Source organism: Maylandia zebra, linkage group LG13 (assembly GCF_041146795.1).
Source record: "Maylandia zebra isolate NMK-2024a linkage group LG13, Mzebra_GT3a, whole genome shotgun sequence".
Classification (NCBI taxonomy): domain Eukaryota; kingdom Metazoa; phylum Chordata; class Actinopteri; order Cichliformes; family Cichlidae; genus Maylandia; species Maylandia zebra.
Genome location: NC_135179.1, coordinates 32,310,689 through 32,332,760, shown reverse-complemented (window position 1 = coordinate 32,332,760; position 22,072 = coordinate 32,310,689). Strand labels below are relative to the sequence as shown.

Genomic DNA, 22,072 nt, shown 5'->3' with positions numbered 1-22,072 from the left:
TAGGTTTCTCTGGGAAATTCAGTTTCCAGTAGCAGAACACTGACAGAAATTGCACAGTAAGAAATCAGAATAAAACAAAATTGGTGAAAAAGTAAGTGTGTGTGTGTGTGTGTGTGTGCATGCATATATTAGGGGTGCAACGATATTCGTATCGATATTGAACCGATTGATACAGTGCTTTCGGTTCGGTACACATATGTATCGAACAATACAAATGTTTCAATTTATTTTATCAACTTTCCTTCTGACGATGCTGTCTGTGTTGAGCGCTCAGTGGATCTGTGCTCGACAGTGCAGCCTAGGCGGAGTAGTCGAACGCAGATCCACTGAGTGCAGGCAAGCTAGCAATGAAATATACTCATTAATGAGATGTAGCAGCCAAATGGTCTATGGCACAGTATATTGCATAGTGACTGCTTAGTTGTCCCCGTTGTTTGTCAGTGTTATCAGCCAATATCCTTGTTGTTGTGGTAAAGAGAGCTTTAAACATGAAGGCAGGGTTGTTCATTTATTGGGCAGTCAATGTCCCTGCCCTCGTCTGTGTTTATGAACTGTGCTGTGTGAAGCAACTCTAGTTAAACAGCAAGTCTACTCAATATCAATTAGACATTATATTTATGTTTGTTATATTTAGGAAATAAATCAGATTTTGCCACAAATGCTCAGCAGTGAGTACTGTAGTTAGAATTCTCCTCTAATTTTACCCTTTGGCCTGTTTGTAATTACTTTGTTGCAGCTGTGAAACAGCATTAGCTGTGTCTGCGCCATTTCTCCATTAAAACTTTTGCCATTTGCACTTTTGTTAAAATCTAAATTTACTGTTATCAGTACCTTTCTCCAATTAACCCTCTTTCAGCGTGATAATGACTAAGCTGATAACTAATCTTTGTTTATATTTAAGCTTTCCCTTTTGTTTGTTTTCATAGGTTCTCATCACTGGTCCAGCTGACACACCATATGCCAATGGCTGTTTCGAATTTGATGTTTATTTTCCCCAAGACTATCCCAACTCACCACCTCTGGTCAATCTGGAGACCACTGGCGGACACAGTGTGCGCTTTAACCCAAACCTCTACAATGATGGCAAAGTAAATGTATTTTTTTTCTTCTTTTTAAAATGTGTATTAATTGCAAAATCTGCCAACCAATTCACTGAATTCTCAGAATTTTGGTACTGTAAGTAGAAGAAACAAGCTGTGCAGATAATCTGATTAGATGGTTGAGCACTTTGCTGTGTGTGTGTGTGTGTGTGTGTGTGTGTGTGTGTGTGTGTGTGTGTGTGTGTGTTCACTGAAACAAGCTTCAATGAATATCTGAACCACTCTATAGATCAGACAATGTATGTTTAACATTGGTAATACACATGGATTTTGGCACATAATGTTTTGTTTGTCTTTTATTAATCAGGTTTGTTTAAGTATCCTCAACACATGGCACGGGAGACCAGAAGAGAAATGGAACCCACAGACCTCAAGCTTTTTACAGGTAAGATGGTTTTCCATCATAACAATCACCTGTATCAATGGATCAGCAGGCTTCTGTCTCAGTCTTTGTGTCATAGGCTATAGTTTATTAGGAACCTTGTATTAATGGCCCTGGGGTTCTGACAGCTACCATGAAGGATTCTTTTTAAAGTTCTGTTATTATTTTTCTTTATGACTGTGTGGGTGTTGATAAACCAAACACAAACCACTATCATTTCAGCCTCTGGGTTATGCCTGCTTACACACATCACTCATCTGGAAGTTGCAATCAGTTGGCATGTATGCCCAAGATGCCATCTGTCATTAGACTTGATTTTGTAGACTCTTAATCTGAAATGTTTCTAATTTTAATTTTATTTCTTTTTTTCCCCTTTTCGTTAAACCTTTCTTTGGATGTAGACATAAAGATGCCTCTCTAAAATCAGATGTAGATGAACTGAAAATTCGATATCATTCATTTTGAAATAGGATTAGTAATAAAGGTTGATGGTCTGCATGTCTTTATTTCTTGATGTGTTTGCTTGCTAGAAGAATTTACTGGTGTTTCTTTCATGTGTGTGCATATACCAGTGACAGTATTGTTTCCAGTACTCCTCTTTCAGCATAAAGTTCATAGAGCAGTAATAAATCTGAAAATTAAAATGGTATGGTACCAAACTGATTATTGAAAATTTTCCTGCCAGTGGTGTCATCCAATGCCCTTTTACTGGTCTCTCTGAGAGAACTGGCATTGACAGGCGCAGCAGTGTTCCACAAGCTGAACTTTAGCAACTAAGAACAGTGTGATTACCGGAAGAAACAAAAACAAAAAAGTATGTGCTCAGGGGGTTTTACAGGGGGTCATGTATACATACGACTATATATGGGCTCCATATAAACTGTGAAAATACACATACACACTATTTTGTTGATTTATGATCAAGTAGCCCAGGCCAGGTACCTTTGCAAGATTTGGCCCAGAAATGTTATATCCTAAAGGATCTGTATTGAAACAAAGTGTGTTTTAAAGCTGTTATTCAAGAAAATACAATGATGAGTAATCCACATAAAGACTTATTTTAAGTCTCAAACCTAGCATAGTTATTATTAGCCCTCCTAGTGATGTATCATTAAACATTTTTCACTTTTCTTTAACTGTATATTGTTTGCCACCGATGTCCCAAAATGTATAAAATTAATATTTCTCAATTGGAACCATTAGTTTCTATTTAGGAAAAACGTATTTGGACTTGAATCTCATTGTACAGGGTGGGCCATTTATATGGATGCACCGTGATAAAATGGGAATGGTTGGTGATATTAAAGTCCTGTTTGTGGCACATTAGTATATGTGAGGGGGCAAACTCCTCAAGATGGGTGGTGACCATGGTGGCCATTTAGAAGTCGGCCATCTTGGATACAACCTTTTTTTTCAATAGGAAGAGGGCCATGTGACACATCAAACTTATTGGTAACGTCACAAGAAAAACAATGGTGTGCTTGGTTTCAATGTAACTTTATTCTTTCATGAGTTATTTACAAGTTTCTGACCACTCATAAAATGTGTTCAATGTGCTGCCCATTGTGTTGGATTGTCAATGCAACCCTCTTCTCCCACTCGTCACACACTGATAGCAACACCGCAGGAGAAATGCCAGCACAGGCATCCAGTATCTGTAGTTTCAGATGCTGCACATCTCGCATCTTCACACCATAGACAATTGCCTTCAGATGACCCCAAAGATGAAAGTCTAAGGGGGTCAGATCGGGAGACCTTGGGGGCCATTCAACTGGCCCACGACGACCAATCCACTTTCCAGGAAACTGTTCATCTAGGAATGCTCGGACCTGGCACCCATAATGTGGTGGTGCACCATCTTGCTGGAAAAACTCAGGGAACGTGCCAGCTTCAGTGCATAAAGAGGGAAACACATCATCATGTAGCGATTTCAAATATCCAGTGGCCTTGAGGTTTCCATTGATGAAGAATGGACCCACACCAAACCATCACTTTTGTTGTTCCAACAGTCTTTGAGGGATCGTGGGAGATGGATGGTCTCGTAGGGTGTCTTGCATTGAAATCTGCTGCAATGACCCGGTTACTGCGTTCACCAGATATCAACACAATTTCGATCCGCTCCAAGATCCAAGATGGCCGACTTCTAAATGGCCACCATGGTCACCACCCATCTTGAGGAGTTTGCCCCCTCACATATACTAATGTGCCACAAACAGGACTTTAATATGACCAACCATTCCCATGTTATTACAGTGTGTGTGTCAGTACAGTTGTCTGGACTTTGCTGAAGCCTAGATTTTGTTTATTTCAAGCTAAATAATTATCTTACTCTTGTAATTTCTTGTGTTAAATTCAGTCTGCTACATTGTCTATGGATAAATACATATGTCCCTAAACATGAAATGTTAACACATCCCTCAGATCATTATTTGACTGAGACAAAGATAAGTGGAAGAGAATGAATCGATGAATGGATGATGTCTTTTGATTATAATGTGTGATCAATATTGGAAAATATGTTGAAAAGGAGACCGGAGTTGGCTAGAATAAAGTGGTCATCATCTGGAGTGGATTTTGGCTCTGAAATTAGGCAGCCCAGTTTAAGAGGAGCAGACTGTATCAATTGAAGGTCATTGGTATCAACTTGATGGAGCATTTTCAAGTTCATCCAGCTCCACAGTGGCTCAGGCCAGCAGGCAGGCCTCCAATCACAACATCGTCATTGTTGGTTATGTAGTGGCTTGGAACAGACAGAGCAATGCAGGAAGATGTCCTTAGTCTCCTTGAGACAGGCCGAGTCATTAATGGAGCTGTTAATAAAGATATATTGAAGGCTGTATTTTTATGGGGCCAAAACATCCCTTGCTTTTGTCAGACTCTTAAGTGTACACCATTGCCAAGATCAATTCATATGTTGAGGACACTGAGGGGATTTCAGGCTCATTTTGTCAGTGTATCAGGATTATACCTAACTTGGTTGTAAGTCTTAAAATGTGTTTGTTTGTTTTTTGGTTTTTTTTCTTCCTAGCTTATCTGGAAGCTGCACTAAGCTATTATTACTGTTATTGTTGTTATTATTATTATTATTATTATTATTATTATTATTATTGTGGTGATGATGATGATGATGATGATGATGATGATGATGATGATAATAATAATAATAATAATAATAATGATAATGATAATAATGCCTGCAATTGAAATCCTGAATCACATTTTCCATTTTTCCCATATTTCCTTTAATTTGCAAACCAGGTGCTAGTGTCAGTGCAGTCCCTTATCCTGGTGGCTGAGCCTTACTTCAATGAGCCAGGGTATGAACGATCTAGAGGAACTCCCAGTGGCACCCAGAGCTCTCGGGAATACGACGGCAACATCCGACAGGCCACTGTCAAGTGGGCCATGCTGGAGCAAATGCGCAACCCTTCTCCATGCTTTAAAGAGGTAGGGACCATTGTTTTTTACACTTAAACCTTGTTCTTCAATTTGCTTTTAAAAAAAAAAAAAAAAAAAAAAAATCCTTCTGGTAGAAAACAACACAAAAACTGGACCCAGGTGAGTGTCGACTTTGATGTTGTTTGGATGATCAGTTGTCATATTTTCTTGTTTTTAACACCAAGCTAAAAATCACAACTAATTCTCAAAACCTAACTTTACCCTGAACCCAGTTCTAGCCGCTAATATTGAATAACGTGAAAACTGCTGGCTGACACCAGATCCAAAGATTTCTCCCCAGACCCAGGCCCCTTAACGTTTGTAGACTTGGACTCAGTTTGAGTATTAACCCTGGTATTCACATCAATGTACTGAGCAACTACTTTAACCCAGACAGCTTAATTTACTTTTTGATCTCGTGCTTCTATTTATTATTATGTATTTTTATACTAAATCTTATTTTTCCTTTATACTTCTGTAGTCAATACAACATTTTGGATGATTCATCCTCGTAGTAGATTGGTTACATGCCTCTCAGCATCACATTTGAAAACCGAAAACAAAACCTCTCTTCCCCAAGAGCCATTTAAAAACAAATAAGTAAATAAATTCCTTTCACAAGAATTTCTTGGTGGATCGCAGCATCTGGAGGTGGGCCTGCCTCTCCTCCCCCCTCTCTCCCTCACAGTTTTTTGATTTCCTTGCAATGTTTTAAATGGCCTGTGGTGAGACAGACAGTGCAGGGGAGGATAACAATCTTTCAACCTGCTCATCCAAAGCAGGCTCATTCAGAAATGTCAGGAAAGCAAAATGAAGGAAGAGGAGTGCTTTAGAGATGAAAATGAGAAAGGGAGAAATGAACAGAGGGAGAAAAGGAAAAAAATCCCATCATCATGATGACACTACATGAGAAAAACAGACTAAATGGAACAAATCTAAATAAATATATGGCAGGCGACCACACATTTTACCTTATACTTTACTAACATAAAAATTTCTTGCTTGAGGAAATGTGGAGTAAATGTTAGTCATGAATGGGATGGACATAACGATACTGATAATGAACAATCTGTTCAGAATGTTAGGATTGGAATCCTGTTTTATTTTCCCGTCTCAGGAGAAGAAATATAAGAAATTCAGAAATGATGTTTGTGCTTTTTTTCTGCTTTATAAAGAATGAAAACTGTTAGAAATGTCCCTGACCTGTATATTCAAGTTGAAGTTCATACAAAAAATGCATTAAACATATTCAGAATTTCTTCATTCGAGTAAAAGCCAAATTGTCTCCAGTTGAATTTGTTTTTAAAAAAATACCTGGACCAATTTCACTAAATGGTTTAGAGAGGCAGAGCATGATGAAGAGAGAACACATTACATTTTGTTGTTGATGTTAAAAGGACATCCTCTGAATGCCCTTCTAGTAAGAATGATTAGAGCTAGCAATGAGCTTTCAGCTTTAAAGATGCATTTCTCTCCTTTGGTAAATGTTCAGGATAATTGGACATCATTGGACAGACCAGAGGCTTGGTGTTTATTCATCGTTTGGCGGGTCCATTAACCTGAGCAGTATGAGTTGAGAAATCACACATTCTGCCTGTTAATGCATCATACAAAAATTACATACCACACAGTAAACCAATTCCATCCATCCCTTGTGCCCTCTGCTCTGTCAAGAGTGTCACTGTGTGTGAAGTCACACTTGCCAGGTGCCAAAAAATTGTATAGAAGTGGCAAGCTTTGGGACACACTAGCCATTTCTCTGGCAGAAATACAATCTTCAAATTCAACATCTCAAATAATTTATACTGCCATCAGTTGGATCTATTGAGATTGTATCCATCATATGTTCCTTGTCATTTTCATTCAGGTGTTTCCAATATGCTTCAATTGCCTAATATTCTTTTGACGTTGTTCTTTCTTCTTCTTTTATCATTAGAATTTATAACAATAAAAAGAAGATTTTCAGGCATTTCTTAACAACATGCACGAGCTAAAGCTTTCTAACCAAGTAGTTTATTCCATATGTTTCTTCCATAAAAGATGTGTTCCATCTTCAGAGTGTAGGTTTTAAGTACAAGCTTAGTGTTGGAGGGTTTTATTACCATCCTACCACTTAAGGCTATTTGGATTGTAATGGCTTAATCTGGCAGACCCTCTAGATGAATATTACACCACTAATCAGTATGCAGTAGGCATAACAACCACCACTGATTGGTTTGACTAACTTGCTAAATTAATGTTAATTACCTGTGGCATATCTGGTGGAGTCAGCATCACCCTGGTTTGAAGTTTCACATTGTTAATAGACTCAGTGCAGGTTTACAAAACTCTTTGTCATATTGAAATTTTAATTTAGAAAAAGTTGTTCAAGCCCAATTTGAGTAACATTACCATAGAATACATCTGCTACAAGAAAAACATGTTTCGGTTTGAGAGTGCACAGGAAAGAGAGTAGAAGACATGCCAAAAAGACCAACGTGGGACCCTTCACCGGCATTTTAGTAAATGAGTCGTCTTCTCAACTGGGTGAGCTGTACCAGTACCCAGTACTCATCTTTTTTTTTTTTTTAATCAAATGGCCAGAAAGACAGAAAATACCTTGTACTCACATAAAGTAACACTTATGACTATGGAAATGCTTATGTACACAGTCATCCAGCAAACATGCCCAAAGATTTGACTTTTAGAAAACTGTACTGTATAAAATCAATGATGTTTTTTTGTTGTTGTTATGTTTGTTTGTTTATTTATTTTTATCCCTGACAACATCCTCTGTCACATCAACCCTCTGAATGTCCTCCTACAATACAATAATCCATACATTCCTCTTTTCTTCCTGCTCGCAGCTCTGTCTTCTACATCCTTTGTCCAGTATATCCACTGTCTCTCGTCTATACATGTCCAAACCATCACTATAATCTCACCCTTGGCTTTGTCTCCAACACACTCAACCTGATATGCCTCTGATATGCTCATCTTTAATCTTGTACATCCTGGTCACTCCAGATGGAAATCTTAGGCTCTTCACTTCTGCCACCTCCAGCTTGGCCTCCTGTCTTTTTGTTAGTGCCACGGTTTCTAAGCCATAGACCATGTAGGTCTCACTACAGTCTGTCCTCCTGTCACAAATCACCCCTGACACTTATTCACAGTGTATTCTGTTGTGTTTCTGCTGACTTTCATTCCTCTCTAGGGTCTCATGCACTTGCTCCCTATGTCCACTACAGATCACAATGTCATCTGCAAACATAATTGTCCACAGACACTCTGCTCAGGCAGACCTCATTTATCATCACTGCAAACAAGAGGAGACCCATCTCTGATGTAATCCCCAAGTTCCTCTCTTGGCATTCTTTCCACAGACCCAGTGCAACCCCTTCTGACATTCTGTTTACTTCCACCTTCTCTGTACTTCTCCATCAAAACTCTCAAATACCATGTTTAACGTGTTCTCTGCATGAAGCCATACTTTTGCTCACCAGTTGTTACTTATCTTCTCAACCTAGCTTCACCAACTCTTTCCCATACCTTCTTGGTATGGCTCATCAATTTTATCATTCTAGTTACTACAACTCTGCACATCACCCTCATTCTTGAAAGTCAGCATCATCATACTTCTTCTCCATTCCACAGGTATCTTCTCAGTCTCCAAAATTGTTAAACAGTATGGTTTAAAAAATCTTCTGCGTTTTGTTCCTAGACCTCTTCATTCCTGCACAGGTATATCACTATGACCAACTGCCTTTCCTCTCCATGTTCTTCACAGAGTCCCAGGAAATCAGGAAATTATGTTGCAGGACATAATTGGCATGTATCCACAATCAATGTTGCTTGTATTCTAGTGACATTTAAAGGCGAAACAGTAGAAACCCCTCTGGCCTTTATACAGAAGTAAATGCTCAAATTAAATGTAAAAAATGAATCTGTGACATCTAGTAGGTGAAATGGAGTATTGGAGCAAAAGATATTGAGGAGACATAAGTAGGACTTGACAATGCCACCCAGCTGAGCAATAACACACGTTAGGCGCAAGGAAATTTAATGAAGCTTGGTGAGGTACTCCCATGTGCTTTTCTCACCACTGGCCTTTTAGCACCTTCATGTCCTCAGCTGAGGCAGACATTGACACAGAGTGTTCCAGCTGGTTGACTGGAGGTTTGACTCTCATGCATTGAAGCACAAACTGGGATTTATCAGAATGCTACAACACAGAGTTAACACTATCCCCAGGCTAACAGAAGAATATCTTATCAAAAAAGCCCTGAGTAAAGGTTGTTATTCCACCTTTGTCACAGCTATGACGATACCTAAAAATAATCCAGGCAATCCAGGACAGGAGAACGACAACCACTGCCTAAACCAAGACTATTAGCGATCCCTTATGTGTCAGGAATATTGGGATGTCTTTTTTTTTTTCTCTTCAAAACACATCTCTGTGGCTTTTAAACCCTAAAGCACACATCACCAAACTTTAGTCCAACCCAAGGATCTGGTGCTCCAGCACAAAGTAATATAGTGAATTAAACATGCAGGAACCAAACAACCTCTGGCTAAGCAGGTGGCACAACTCAGATGAGCTACCTCACCACGCAAGCGTACCATAATCTGTTTACACCTTACAGGCCAGTGGTCATTGTTTCAGTGATGATGTGCACATTCTGAACAGGGAGGAATGCTCATTTGAGCAGGGAGTCGAGTCCATTTATGTGAAAAGAGGACAACCATATGTGAATTGAAGAGCGAGACTCGTGTCAGTCATTGACTAGCGACCTTGTAAAACTCCTCTTTGGTGCTGAAGATGCAGTAGTGTATTCTGACACGGTGGTCTCAGCTGCAGCTCAGCTGATCTGTCTTGAGACAGATTCTGTCGCGTCTCTAACTTGCCTAAGTACAACATGTCATTTCTCGTACAGGATAACCTTCAGCACCTAGATTCCTGACATAGGAAGGTGACACTTTGATGAGTGGGATGAGAGGAATCCTCACAATCAACTGCCTTCATGGTTGAGCACAGATATAATTACTGGAAACCTTCCTTGTTGCATTATTTTTGTCTAAATAGTAGCGATATATTTCACATGCATGTGAAGTGTTGTGGTGTTTGCCCTACAGATTCATCAGAAGCCTACATATTGCTACATACAGTGGGGCAGAAAAGTATTTAGTCAGCCACCGATTGTGCAAGTTCCCCCACTTAAAATGATGACAGAGGTCAGTAATTTGCACCAGAGGTACACTTCAACTGTGAGAGACAGAATGTGAAAAAAAAATCCATGAATTCATATGGTAGGATTTGTAAAGAATTTATTCGTAAATCAGGGTGGAAAATAAGTATTTGGTCACCTCAAACAAGGAAAATCTCTGGCTCTCACAGACCTGTAACGTCTTCTGTAAGAAGCTTTTCTGTCCCCCACTCGTTACCTGTATGAATGGCACCTGTTTGAACTCATCATCTGTATAAAAGACACCTGTCCACAGCCTCAAACAGTCAGACTCCAAACGCCGCCATGGCCAACACCAAAGAGCTTTCGAAGGACACCAGGAAAAGTATTGTAGACCTGCACCAGACTGGGAAGAGTGAATCTACAATAGGCAAGCAGCTTGGTGTGAAAAAATCAACTGTGGGAGCAATCATCAGAAAATGGAAGACATACAAGACCACTGATAATCTCCCTCGATCTGGGGCTCCACGCAAGATCTCATCCCGTGGGGTCAAAATGATCATGAGAACGGTGAGCAAAGATCCCAGAACCACACGGGGGGACCTGGTGAATGACCTGCAGAGAGCTGGGACCAAAGTAACAAAGGTCACCATCAGTAACACACTACAACGGCAGGGAATCAAATCCCGCAGTGCCAGACGTGTTCCGCTGCTGAAGCCAGTGCATGTCCAGGCCCGTCTGAAGTTTGCCAGAGAGCACATGGATGATACAGCAGAGGATTGGGAGAATGTCATGTGGTCAGATGAAACCAAAGTAGAACTTTTTGGTATAAACTCAACTCGTCGTGTTTGGAGGAAGAAGAATACTGAGTTGCATCCCAAGAACACCATACCTACTGTGAAGCATGGGGGTGGAAACATCATGCTATGGGGCTGTTTTTCTGCCAAGGGGACAGGACGACTGATCCGTGTTAAGGACAGAATGAATGGGGCCATGTATCGTGAGATTTTGAGCCAAAACCTCCTTCCATCAGTGAGAACTTTGAAGATGAAACGAGGCTGGGTCTTCCAACATGACAATGATCCAAAACACACCGCCCGGGCAACAAAGGAGTGGCTCCGTAAGAAGCATTTGAAAGTCCTGGAGTGGCCTAGCCAGTCTCCAGACCTCAACCCCATAGAAAATCTGTGGCGGGAGTTGAAAGTCCGTGTTGCTCGGCGACAGCCCCAAAACATCACTGCTCTCGAGAAGATAGGGGCAGGGATAGCTCAGTAGGTAAAGTGGTCGCCCCATGATCGGCAGGTCGGCGGTTCGAATCCACTTAACGGCTACCCTGAGGTACCCCTGAGCAAGGTACCGTCCCTACACACTGCTCCCCGGGCGCCTGCTTAGTGGGCTGCCCACTGCTTCACTGAGTGAATGGGTCAAATGCAGAGAAAAACAAGTAATTTCCCCATGGGGATCAATAAAATATCCATTATTATTATTATTAAGATCTGCATGGAGGAATGGGCCAAAATACCAGCTACTGTGTGTGCAAACCTGGTAAAGACCTATAGTAAACGTTTGACCTCTGTTATTGCCAACAAAGGTTATGTTACAAAGTATTGAGTTGTATTTTTGTTATTGACCAAATACTTATTTTCCACCCTGATTTACGAATAAATTCTTTACAAATCCTACTATGTGGATTCATGGATTTTTTTTCACATTCTGTCTCTCACAGTTGAAGTGTACCTCTGGTGCAAATTACTGACCACTGTCATCATTTTAAGTGGGGGAACTTGCACAATCGGTGGCTGACTAAATACTTTTCTGCCTCACTGTATCCACGTTTGCTGTTCTGACTAAGCTAGAAACAGCTCCACTATTCTCCAGCCCTGTCATCAGCTTCTTGCATGTATCAAGCATCTTGGCCTTGTTTTGAACACTGCTGCCTCCTCATCACAGAAAATGTCTTCTAAAGCTGTGATTACCATATGAGCTCAGCATGTCAATCAAATACTGCTTGAGCCAGAGTCTCTGAAAAATTCTCTCTACATTTGATTTTATGGAAACAATTGATTTGCTTAGTTGAGAAAGTTGCCTGCGTGCTGTAGACCTCCTTGCCAGCAGTTGGTGTATTTGTACTAATAGTATACTTATCTTACCAAAAAATGTTGTTTGTGCTGCCAGTATCAGTGACTGAGACAGCACAATCTATTAATTTAGGGTTTCTTCTACCAAGAACATTATATTTCTTATCATGGGGCTGAATCACAGTAGCTCATACTCTGGACATTTTAGTCAGTTAGCCAATAAAGACAGTGAACACTGGGTGAGAATCATTTGAACATATTCAATGGGAAATGTTTTTTTGTGACCTTGTGAGAAAACTATAATCTCCCATCTACAAATGTCTTGAATATTTAAAGCTTGTGCGGTGTTTATTTGCATGGAGTTCATATTGATAGCATCTCATTCACCACATAACCAGTAAACCAGTAAAAATCTGCATATTGTGGTTTTGGAGGTAATACTGTCGTCACTCTCCTACCACCAATTTTGTTGAGCTGTGTAAATGTAAAAGTTCTAATGGCATAGGTAATATTTGATTTTTGGCACAAGAATGTTTGAGAGTCCAGTGTTGTGACTTACTATTTATAGAGTACATGCTTGAATTATGGAGCAGCAGGTTGTCAGGTGTAGTTAACATGGGGTTGGATGTTAAAACATTGATGTGTGTCTGTTGAGGACAAAGAGAATGCCTGTGAAGTATGCTTGTGTAGATGTATAATATTACAGCATATGTTAAATTTACAATTTTAAAAAGAATCACTAAATTATGGCAAAGTACATTAGCTGCATCAAAAATAGGGTGAAGTACTATTAGAAAGTACTTGATTAGAAAACTATTAGAAATTGTATCTATATGGAATATATACATTTTCCAACAATATTCTTGATATTTGGTATTTGGTTTGCCTAAAACAGATAAGAGAAGAAATACTAAAGTTATACCATTTGAGCGGAAAAGATGGAATTGAGATGGAGAGGAGGGAGTTGTAGAAAGGAAAGATGGATTAAAGCATTCCCTAAACCCCCTCTGCTGCCTGTTCTGCTTTTTGTTTCTAATAAACAGCAAATCAGCAGCCACCATGATAACTCATCCCCTCCCTCCAATAGCAACAAATAGCAGCTACAGACACATCTAGCACCGCACTCCCTGCATACTGATAGCACAGCCATGGCGACTGTTGCTAGGAAGTTGACTGTAGGGGCAGGGAAGCAAGAGACTTGGGTGTAGATGGCTGACATCAAGCAGTGTTGCACAAATAATATCAGCCTGACTCTTGAGACTAGAGTGTGCCTCGTTTGTGGAGGAATGCGTTGTTTCAGTTATGTGTTAGAACCTGGGTAGCTATCAGTAGGTTGGAGTCCTGTTTGTTTTTGTTTTTTATTTCTTAATGTGCTAAATGTTTTTAATGTTTCTGTAAACATACACGGCAGAGCCAGTGACAGTTTCATAACAAAGTTTATTCTCTTTTGAATAAATGGTGTTGTTGTGTGTTTGCAGGTGATCCATAAACACTTCTACCTGAAGAGAACAGAGATCATGTCTCAGTGTGAGGAGTGGATCGCTGACATCCAGCAGTACAGCAGCGACAAGAGGGTCGGCCGCACCATGTCCCATCATGCTGCTGCTTTAAAGGTAAAGATATTGCCAGTACTTACATAGTTCTTTTCTACTTTGGGTACTCAAAACATCTATCGTTTCTACTATAATCCATCCATGCAAGACTTTATTCCATGCCTTTAAGTGTCCCAAGGGCGCTTGGATATGCAGACTAGTGGAAGAGCAGCAGCTCTTTAATTTGTGGATGGCCAGCTCTTTTTATGTGAATCCTGAAGTGTGTTGACGTTTAATACAATATTTGTTTAATTTTGCTGTCAGTTACTGAATTTAGTCTCATCCACTTTGGTTTAGTTCACCTTTTAACACTGCAAACTTTGGCAAGTGACCTATCAGAACATGATAATCCAGCAGAACAGTAATGATGTCAGTGAGGAAATTGCTGCTAATAAACACCCAAACCTCAAAATGTTTAAAATGATAAAGATCTTCACTTTCACTTCAATTGTATGCTTGAGTTTCTCCGTACATCATGATGACAATATGTCCGCCACATATATACACTTCCTTTTGCGCTCCCCTGAAATCTAGGGTCGATCAAGGAACAGTATGATTTTGTGACTTTACATTCAGAAGGAGAATCCTGATATAATAAGAGACTGACAAACATCCTGGTTACAGATTTTTTTGACCACTTTTTTGCTGTTGTACACTGACTTCACACTCTGTTGGATGATGCCAGGCCTTGTGTTTCAGATATGAAGCTTTACAGAGTTAGCTAGCCAGCAGCAGTGCATGTAAGCGCTCTCCTGCATGTCGCACTAATAAGCAGTGAGCTACCTGCAGGGGACAGGGACTCGGCCGGCCTAATTCCTGTCCCCACCTGACTTCCTTTTGAGACAAACAGGAGTTTCTAACACACACAAAGTAACACTGTAACCCCCACCCGCAAACTGAGGCTGCACATAACAAGTCCTTTCTCTAAATAACAATGAGCTCTATTTAATAAGAAGCTTCCATGGCTGAAAATGACAGGTTCTGCTTCATTTTCTGCCTTTATTTTGTAGTATAGCAAGAAAAGAAAGGTTACAGCAACACTAATACACTGTTATCTGAAAACTGACTGATATTGAATTGGCATTATGTATTGTTTAGATTTACAGATACATCTATATGTTAAAGCTTTGTTTAGGGGCAGTGTTACAAATATGTTTTGAGCTGCTTATCATTTATGTACTTCCATCCATCCATCTTCATCCGCTTATCCGAGGTCGGGTCGCGGGGGTAGCAGCCTAAGCAAAGAGGTCCAGACCTCCCTCTCCCCAGCCACCTCCTCCAGCTTGTCCGGGGGAATACCAAGGCGTTCCCAGGCCAGCCGAGAGATATAATCTCTCCAGCGTGTCCTGGGTCTGCCCCGGGGCCTCCTCCCGGTGGGACATGCCTGGAACACCTCGCCCAGGAGGCGCCCAGGGGGCATCCTTGCCAGATGCCCGAACCACCTCAGCTGGCTCCTTTCGATGTGGAGCAGCAGCTGCTCTACTCTAAGCCCCTCCCGGATGGCCGAACTTCTCACCCTATCTCTAAGGGAGAGGCCAGCCACCCTTCGGAGGAAGCTCATTTCCGCCGCTTGTATCCGCGATCTCGTTCTTTCGGTCACTACCCACAGCTCGTGGCCATAGGTGAGGGTAGGGACGTAGATCGACCGGTAAATTGAGAGCTTCGCTTTTACACTCAGCTCCCTCTTCACCACGACGGACCGGTGCAGCGTCCGCATTACTGCAGCCGCAGCCCCAATCCGTCTGTCGATCTCCAGCTCCCTTCTCCCATCACTCGCGAACAAGACCCCGAGATACTTGAACTCCTCCACTTGGGGCAGGAACTCATCCCCGACCCGGAGTGGGCACTCCACCCTTTTCCGGCTGAGAACCATGGCCTCAGATTTGGAGGTGCTGATCCTCATTCCCGCTGCGTTACACTCGGCTGCGAACCGCTCCAGTGCGAGCTGGAGGCCCTCACCCGATGAAGCCAACAGAACCACATCATCCGCAAAAATCAGAGATGAGATTCTGAGGCCACCAAAGCGAAAGCCCTCCGCCACTGGCAACAAGTACATTTATGTACTTGTTGATTCTATAGCTTAGCCCCTGCTGCAGAGAGGACACAAGTCAGAGCTTCTTTGTAGTGAAATAGATTTTAAAAGATATTCGAAAGTAATAAAGTCCTTACTACAGTCATTGATCATGCTTTTTGTGCATTTCCACTCATTTTTGTTTCCTTTTTTCACATTTCTTTGTCTTCATTTGTCCTTCTCTATTGCTGTGGCTTCCTCCTTTGTTGAATACTGTTTCCTGTACTGCTGTAACAATTACTATTTTTCCTTCGCAACTTGTTTTCTGCCATAATGACTGTTAAACCGGGATTATACTCTGTTGAGGTCACGGACAGGTGGTGACACAAAGCATGGGTACTTGTTACTAATATAGGCAGTTGAAGTCTGCTTTAAGTACCCGTGTGGAGTTGGTGCAATATAATCTAAATTCTCTGCGGTCACAGAAACACTGGCCGGTTCAGAGACGATTGCTCAATTTCTAAAGACAAAATTTATGTAAGTCAGACCCAAGTGGACCCTAGCTGACTCGCAGACATGTAAACTATAAAATGTACATGGAGCTTAGTTCACGGTGATCAGATTCACTCCAGCCAGACTTGCTGCACACTTGGTCTGGGTGTCATAGCTCAGACAAAGCATCTCCCACTCTGTATTTTGTGAATCTCTGAGCTCCGATTTGATATATCACTAAAATAACAGAAAGGACCAGCCAAATCACACTTTTGCCTCCCCAGCCCATTCACTCTATGTGCCACAAGTTACAAGAGGTAGTTATAAAAGGTCCATGGCAAGTCGAAATGACAGCAGATCATGCTGCAGACCAGCAATTGTAATGTGGTGACAGCAGTGAGCATAAACGGGTCATTATGCTTATCTTTTACTTGGCGTGAGCAATCCACTTCATCATTGACACAAGTAAAGCTGTTGCTCGTTTTTTTTTGTTTTTTTTTTTTTTTGCATTTGCATTTGCATTTGCTGTTCTTCCTCTGTGGTACTTTTGCTATAACCACCACAGAATTATAGTAATATCTTGAAATCTGCTTCCCGAAACCCCATTCTGAGCCGTCTGCTGCTCCGGTGCGCCAGCTGGAGCATAATGGCCTGACTTCAGGCCCGTCAGTGGTGGTAATGAGTTTGTCATTTTCACGATGACAAGAATACCCAGCTTTCCCTAAACACAAAAATATTTGTCTGTTGAAAGATGCGAGTTATTTGTTTCCAAGTGAAAGCAAAATGGTAGCAAAAAACTCTGATGTGAACATAGTTTTTAAAAACTGTTCAGCAGGTTAAATGTTTGTTTGCCCACCCAGATGGTTAGAGAAGGAGTCTGTTGATAGTGTCTGGTGGTACTTAACCTTTCCAGAAACTAAGACAGATGTTTAACAATGAGAGGCACAGTCTCAGCCCACTTGAAAATACTGATTTGCAGATATTTACCATGTTAGCCAACTAGCACCAACTCAGAGCAGCTGATGCCGTAAGGAGTGGTACTGCAGTTTTCTGTGTCCCCACAGATACTAGCATGGCAAAAACCCATTAGAACATTGGTCCCTCCCTGGTGTACAACTTTAGTGGCAGTTTATTGGAAAAGTCTCCTTCTCAATATTTTCAGTACCAAGACTCGGGTATCATTTTTTCATCATTGTCCTCTTTCAACGTAAATAGGAATGTCACGATTTGTTGTTCGGGTTTGTTTCGCTGTTAAATTTTGTCCCAAATGGTTTCAAAATTGTTACAATAGCCACCTTTGAACTCTTCACGTGAGACGTGGGAAAACAAATTAAGGCCAAAGAAGTAACCAGGATTCTAACACTAATTCATCTCTTGTGCAGAGACACACAGCTCAGCTCAGAGAGGAGCTCCTGAAGCTGCCCTGCCCTGACGGACTGGAGCCCGACGGTGATGAGTTTACAGAGAAGAGCAGCGCCCTCATCCTCAAAGAGCTACCCAGTCAGGACACAGAAAAGCCCGGTGGCAGTCAGGACAGCCACTGCAGTGAGGGCCAGCTATGAGCCCTTCCCACCTGCCCCCTTCCTTACCCTTCCAGCATCTCCAGCCCTTACCCTCCTCTTCCTTATCATCTTCCTCCTCTTTCATAGACTTGGTGGCTTCAGAGCACGAGCCATCACTTTGTCCATATTTGTATGTAAAGGTCTAACTAGAATAGCAGAGAACGAGGGGACGCGAAGGCGACAAGAGGAACTCTGATCTATGCTACGCCTTTATTAAAGAGTTGACAGAAACTTTTATTTACCTGTAAAGGAGTGTAAACATTTTGTGCTTTTTCCAATTGTGAAATAACCACTGATTGGTATGTTATTAAACTTGTTTATGTATACACGGCAGAGGAAGATTACAGATTATATAAGGGAACTACCTTAAGAGAAGAATGTTTACTGAATGTTCGTTTCCTTTTTTTTTGGACTGTTAGAGCAAGAACAGTTGTAACCAAGGATGTACTGGTCTTTAAGGATCCTAAAAAAACACAAAAAAACGCACACACAGGTAACACAATCCGAGATTTTTAAAAAAGCCCCTCTGCTCATGCTCGTCTGCGTTCTCTAGGATCATATCCACTTGAATAAGGTTCAGATGGACATTCTTAAATGCTATGTTATCACTTTTACAGGCTCCAAATTAAAAGCACCATGCTCTGGATAAACATTTGTTGCCTCTCAGAACTCCTCCATGACCGCTTTCCATCGACATGACTGTAGATCACAGCAAGACTGCGTCAGAGCCACAGGGGCAATGTACTTTGAAGGCTTTTGCATGTGTATGTGTGTTTTCTGTGCGTGTGCAACAATCCCCAGTGAGATACAAAGCTGTGATGTGCCTTTGATCTACACCATACCACCAAATGCTCCCAACTGATTTTACTGATTTCTTTTGCTATTTCTACAAAATTAAGAATATTCTGCTCCATTGACATAAAAGAAACTTCTTTGATCTTTTTTATGTTGAACTCCAGTGAACAAAAAATGCACTTTCTATTTTACTCACTCTTTAGGGCAGTCACATTCTCCTTTTGCTAGGACATTAAATGGAGCTTGAAAGTATGTGACTGACTGAATGCTTTTTTTTTTTTTCCTCTGTATTTCCCAGCGCCTGATTTAGAAAGCGTGTTGGGGGAAAACAACTGGAGACCATGTCGAACAGGGAGACTGAGATTCTCAGAACATTTTATGAAAACTTGGGGATTTGAGTAGCTTACTCAGGAAAACCTGGGCTGAGATCCAAAAAGCAGGAATTTAGAGAAGAATTTTCAAATGAAACCTCCAGTTCTTCTCTACTAGGGTATCTTTGCCTAATTTAGTTAACAATTACAGGTTGGTATGCAGACTTGTTGATGAGTTTGACTGAAAAGTCATTGAAGAGAGAAGTTTGAAAAATCAAATGGAAAAAAGAACTGACTGCAGCACATGCAAGGGTGTAGCTTATGTTACTGGCTGGTTTTGACACTGCTCTGTGGTGATCTGGGCAAGTCCAGCTCTTAATAGCACCTACGCCAGGGGTGCACAACTCCCTGCTGTATGTGCTATAAAGCTATGGTGCAACCCCTGGGAAAATTAGGTCATTGGCAAGAGTATAGAACTTGAGTGCATGCTGAAGTGGCAACCCCTAACCCCACTCTAGTAAATGTAAGTGTTTGGAAAAATCTACTTCTAAAAGTACTTTATTGCACTATGTTCATTCACTCATGAGCTGCTGTAACATGAATCAAATAGCTGAATGGCCACCTCAGCATGCACTCAAGTTCGATAGAGTCTTCCTAATGACTTAATTGTATTTAGATGTGTTGCAACAGGGACACATGGAAAAGTTTCAGGCCTCCAGCCTTCGAGGACTGGAGTTTAAGACCCCTGATATAGAACCTGATACTGCCTACATCTTATCTGAGCAACACACCTTGTGTGCTCAACAATTAATAATACCAAGTTTGGCAACTAGCTTGCAAATGGTTCGTGAAGCACCTCTGAGACTCTTTCAGGTCCTGTTTGGAGGATTTTGGTCCATCCTCTTTGCTAGCACTGGCTGATAAGAAATTGGAGCTCCTTGTGTGCCTGTACTTCTAAGGTCTTTCCACAGATATTCAGTGATGTTTCGTTTGAACGATGTGAGGATCAAGGTGAAACCTATTGTTTAAGATCATTATTCTCTTCCATCTTCAGTATTCCAGGTCTTACAAAGTATGTTTCCAAAATTTGCTGCTGTTTTATCAAACATATTCTTCGGTCCATCACTGATATGTTGAGAAGCATAAATTTCTGTTTCAGCTCAGTAACTCTAGGACCAAAAATGCATCAGACCATAAAGTTTTCTTCTGCTGGTTCTTACATTAAAGTCATATTGTTCAGGTATGGCTGTATGGTAGAATCACCATCACTGTGGTTTCTGATTTACTTTATTAGCAATTCTGTAAGCAGTTTTCTCTTCCTGACCTCCACTGTTGCACGTTAATGCTGTTTTTAATAACAGTACAAAGTGATGAAAAAATCCCTGGGAGAAAAAAGAAAGTTTGTATATATGTATGTATATAACGTGGCTGTAGCGTAGGACGTAGAGCAGGTCATCTACTAATTGCAAGGTTGGTGGTACAATCCCTGGGTACTAGTCTACATGTCAAATATTCTTGGGTAACCCCAAGTTGCTCCCAAATGCATCAATTGGAGTGTGAATAAAAAATGGAAAGCACTCAAGCACAGAAAAAAATGCTTGTGCCAATGGAGGAAGTTGTGTAAAGTGCTATTTAAGAACCAGTCCATTTACCATTTACGTACATACATACATTTCCTGTACTCTGTTGTGGCACTCTGTATATGGGCCCAGCTTGGTTCTTACATGCTGCTACTATGTGTTGAGCAGTCTCCAGGGCACAGTCTGCACATCTGTTGGCTATGGTAGACTCCTGCCTCTGTGGATCTGGTGCTTGGGATGTGTTTGTGTGCTGCCATGTTCAGAGCCTGAGTAGTGTCCTTCAGGCCAGCCTGAACACTGTTAAAATGCCCTGTCATCAGTGCCCAGTTCACATGAAACTGTTTTTGTACAGTAATTTATCTTTGATATGAATAATCAAGAATTGACACTCTCACATGCAAAAAATATTAAACTTGTTATTTTTATCAGTAGTAGTAGTGTTACTGGGAAAAAATAGTTATAGTGGGTGCCAAGCAAGTGTACTGTTCACTTATGTCTTTTGTTCACTTATGAGAGTCACTCTAGGTGGACCATTGGAGAACAGGCCATTTATCCTCCCAATTACATGTGATCTGGACTGAAAATCAGGGGCAACGGGTATTATGGAGTGATGAATCCAAATGTAAGAATTTTGGTTCAGTCCATTAACAATATGTTCAGAGAGAGATCCAGCAGTGAGTGTCTGCAGCCATCTGTAAAACACCGGAGGTTCTGTCATGTTTTGAGGCTCCATTTCAGCCGGTGATGTTGGAGATCTTGTCAACATTAATGAAATTATGAATGTTAAAAAGTACTGTCGGGTTTTGATCCATCAAAAGGAAAGCATTTGATTAACGAGGGCTCCATTCTTCAGCATGAAAGTAATGCCAAACGCTGTCAATGCTGTAGAAAAACACAATGCAACACCAGCAGTCCACACCTCAAATTTATTAAAGCAGTATGGAATCATGTCAACACAAAATGAAGCCAACATCCAACGAAGAGTTTTACCATATCCAGATTTAAAGGTAAGGAGTGTTCAGTGTGTAGGTCCTTATGTTTTTAAATTACATGTGACATTATGGGATTTTTTTTCATATAGTAAAACGTGCTGCAAATCAGACCGAGGTAGGCTAACTGTTATTTAAAGGCTGCATGAAAATCCTCTGCAGGTTAGTGCAGGATGAGCAGGTTAGTTTGCTGCACTGTGATGGATTTACAGTACATTGGTACACAGTGGCTTTGGTTTCATGGTGAGAGTAAGGTTACATCAAGTGTTGCAGAGATTCATTTGGACCTTTAATGATGATTATTAGATTAGGACCATTGACCAGGACAACTCCTGAAACATCTGCTGATATCTGGTTGAATTAAGCTGTGTACATCGACAAAGAGCAACAGGTCAGTTGATCACAGCCTGTACACTAAGAAAATCTACTGGGGTTCGGGGTTATGATTCTTTTCCTCACACTGAGCCATTACAACCAGTTTAGTGTTCCCCACGTGCTGAATCCCACCCGTTTGAGGCAGTTACCCTCTACAACGTAGGCAACAGAAAATAGATGTTTATTTTCCTCTTTTTCTTCGGAG

At 41.0% G+C, this 22,072-nt stretch overlaps 1 protein-coding gene across 3 annotated transcripts in view; it reads left to right on the top strand.

Annotated features, from left to right (window-relative positions):
• Nucleotides 1-18,864, top strand: part of birc6 (baculoviral IAP repeat containing 6) — a 130,424-nt gene extending 111,560 nt beyond the window's left edge. For all 3 annotated transcript variants that reach the window (XM_004574403.4, XM_004574404.4, XM_004574402.4), the window contains exons 69-73: nucleotides 927-1,088; nucleotides 1,408-1,485; nucleotides 4,741-4,929; nucleotides 13,639-13,773; nucleotides 17,638-18,864. In XM_004574403.4, coding sequence (XP_004574460.1) covers nucleotides 927-1,088; nucleotides 1,408-1,485; nucleotides 4,741-4,929; nucleotides 13,639-13,773; nucleotides 17,638-17,817 — 744 coding nt within the window. In that variant the 3' untranslated portion in view covers nucleotides 17,818-18,864. The remainder of the gene's footprint in view (nucleotides 1-926; nucleotides 1,089-1,407; nucleotides 1,486-4,740; nucleotides 4,930-13,638; nucleotides 13,774-17,637) is intronic.
• The last annotated feature ends 3,208 nt before the right edge of the window (nucleotides 18,865-22,072 follow it).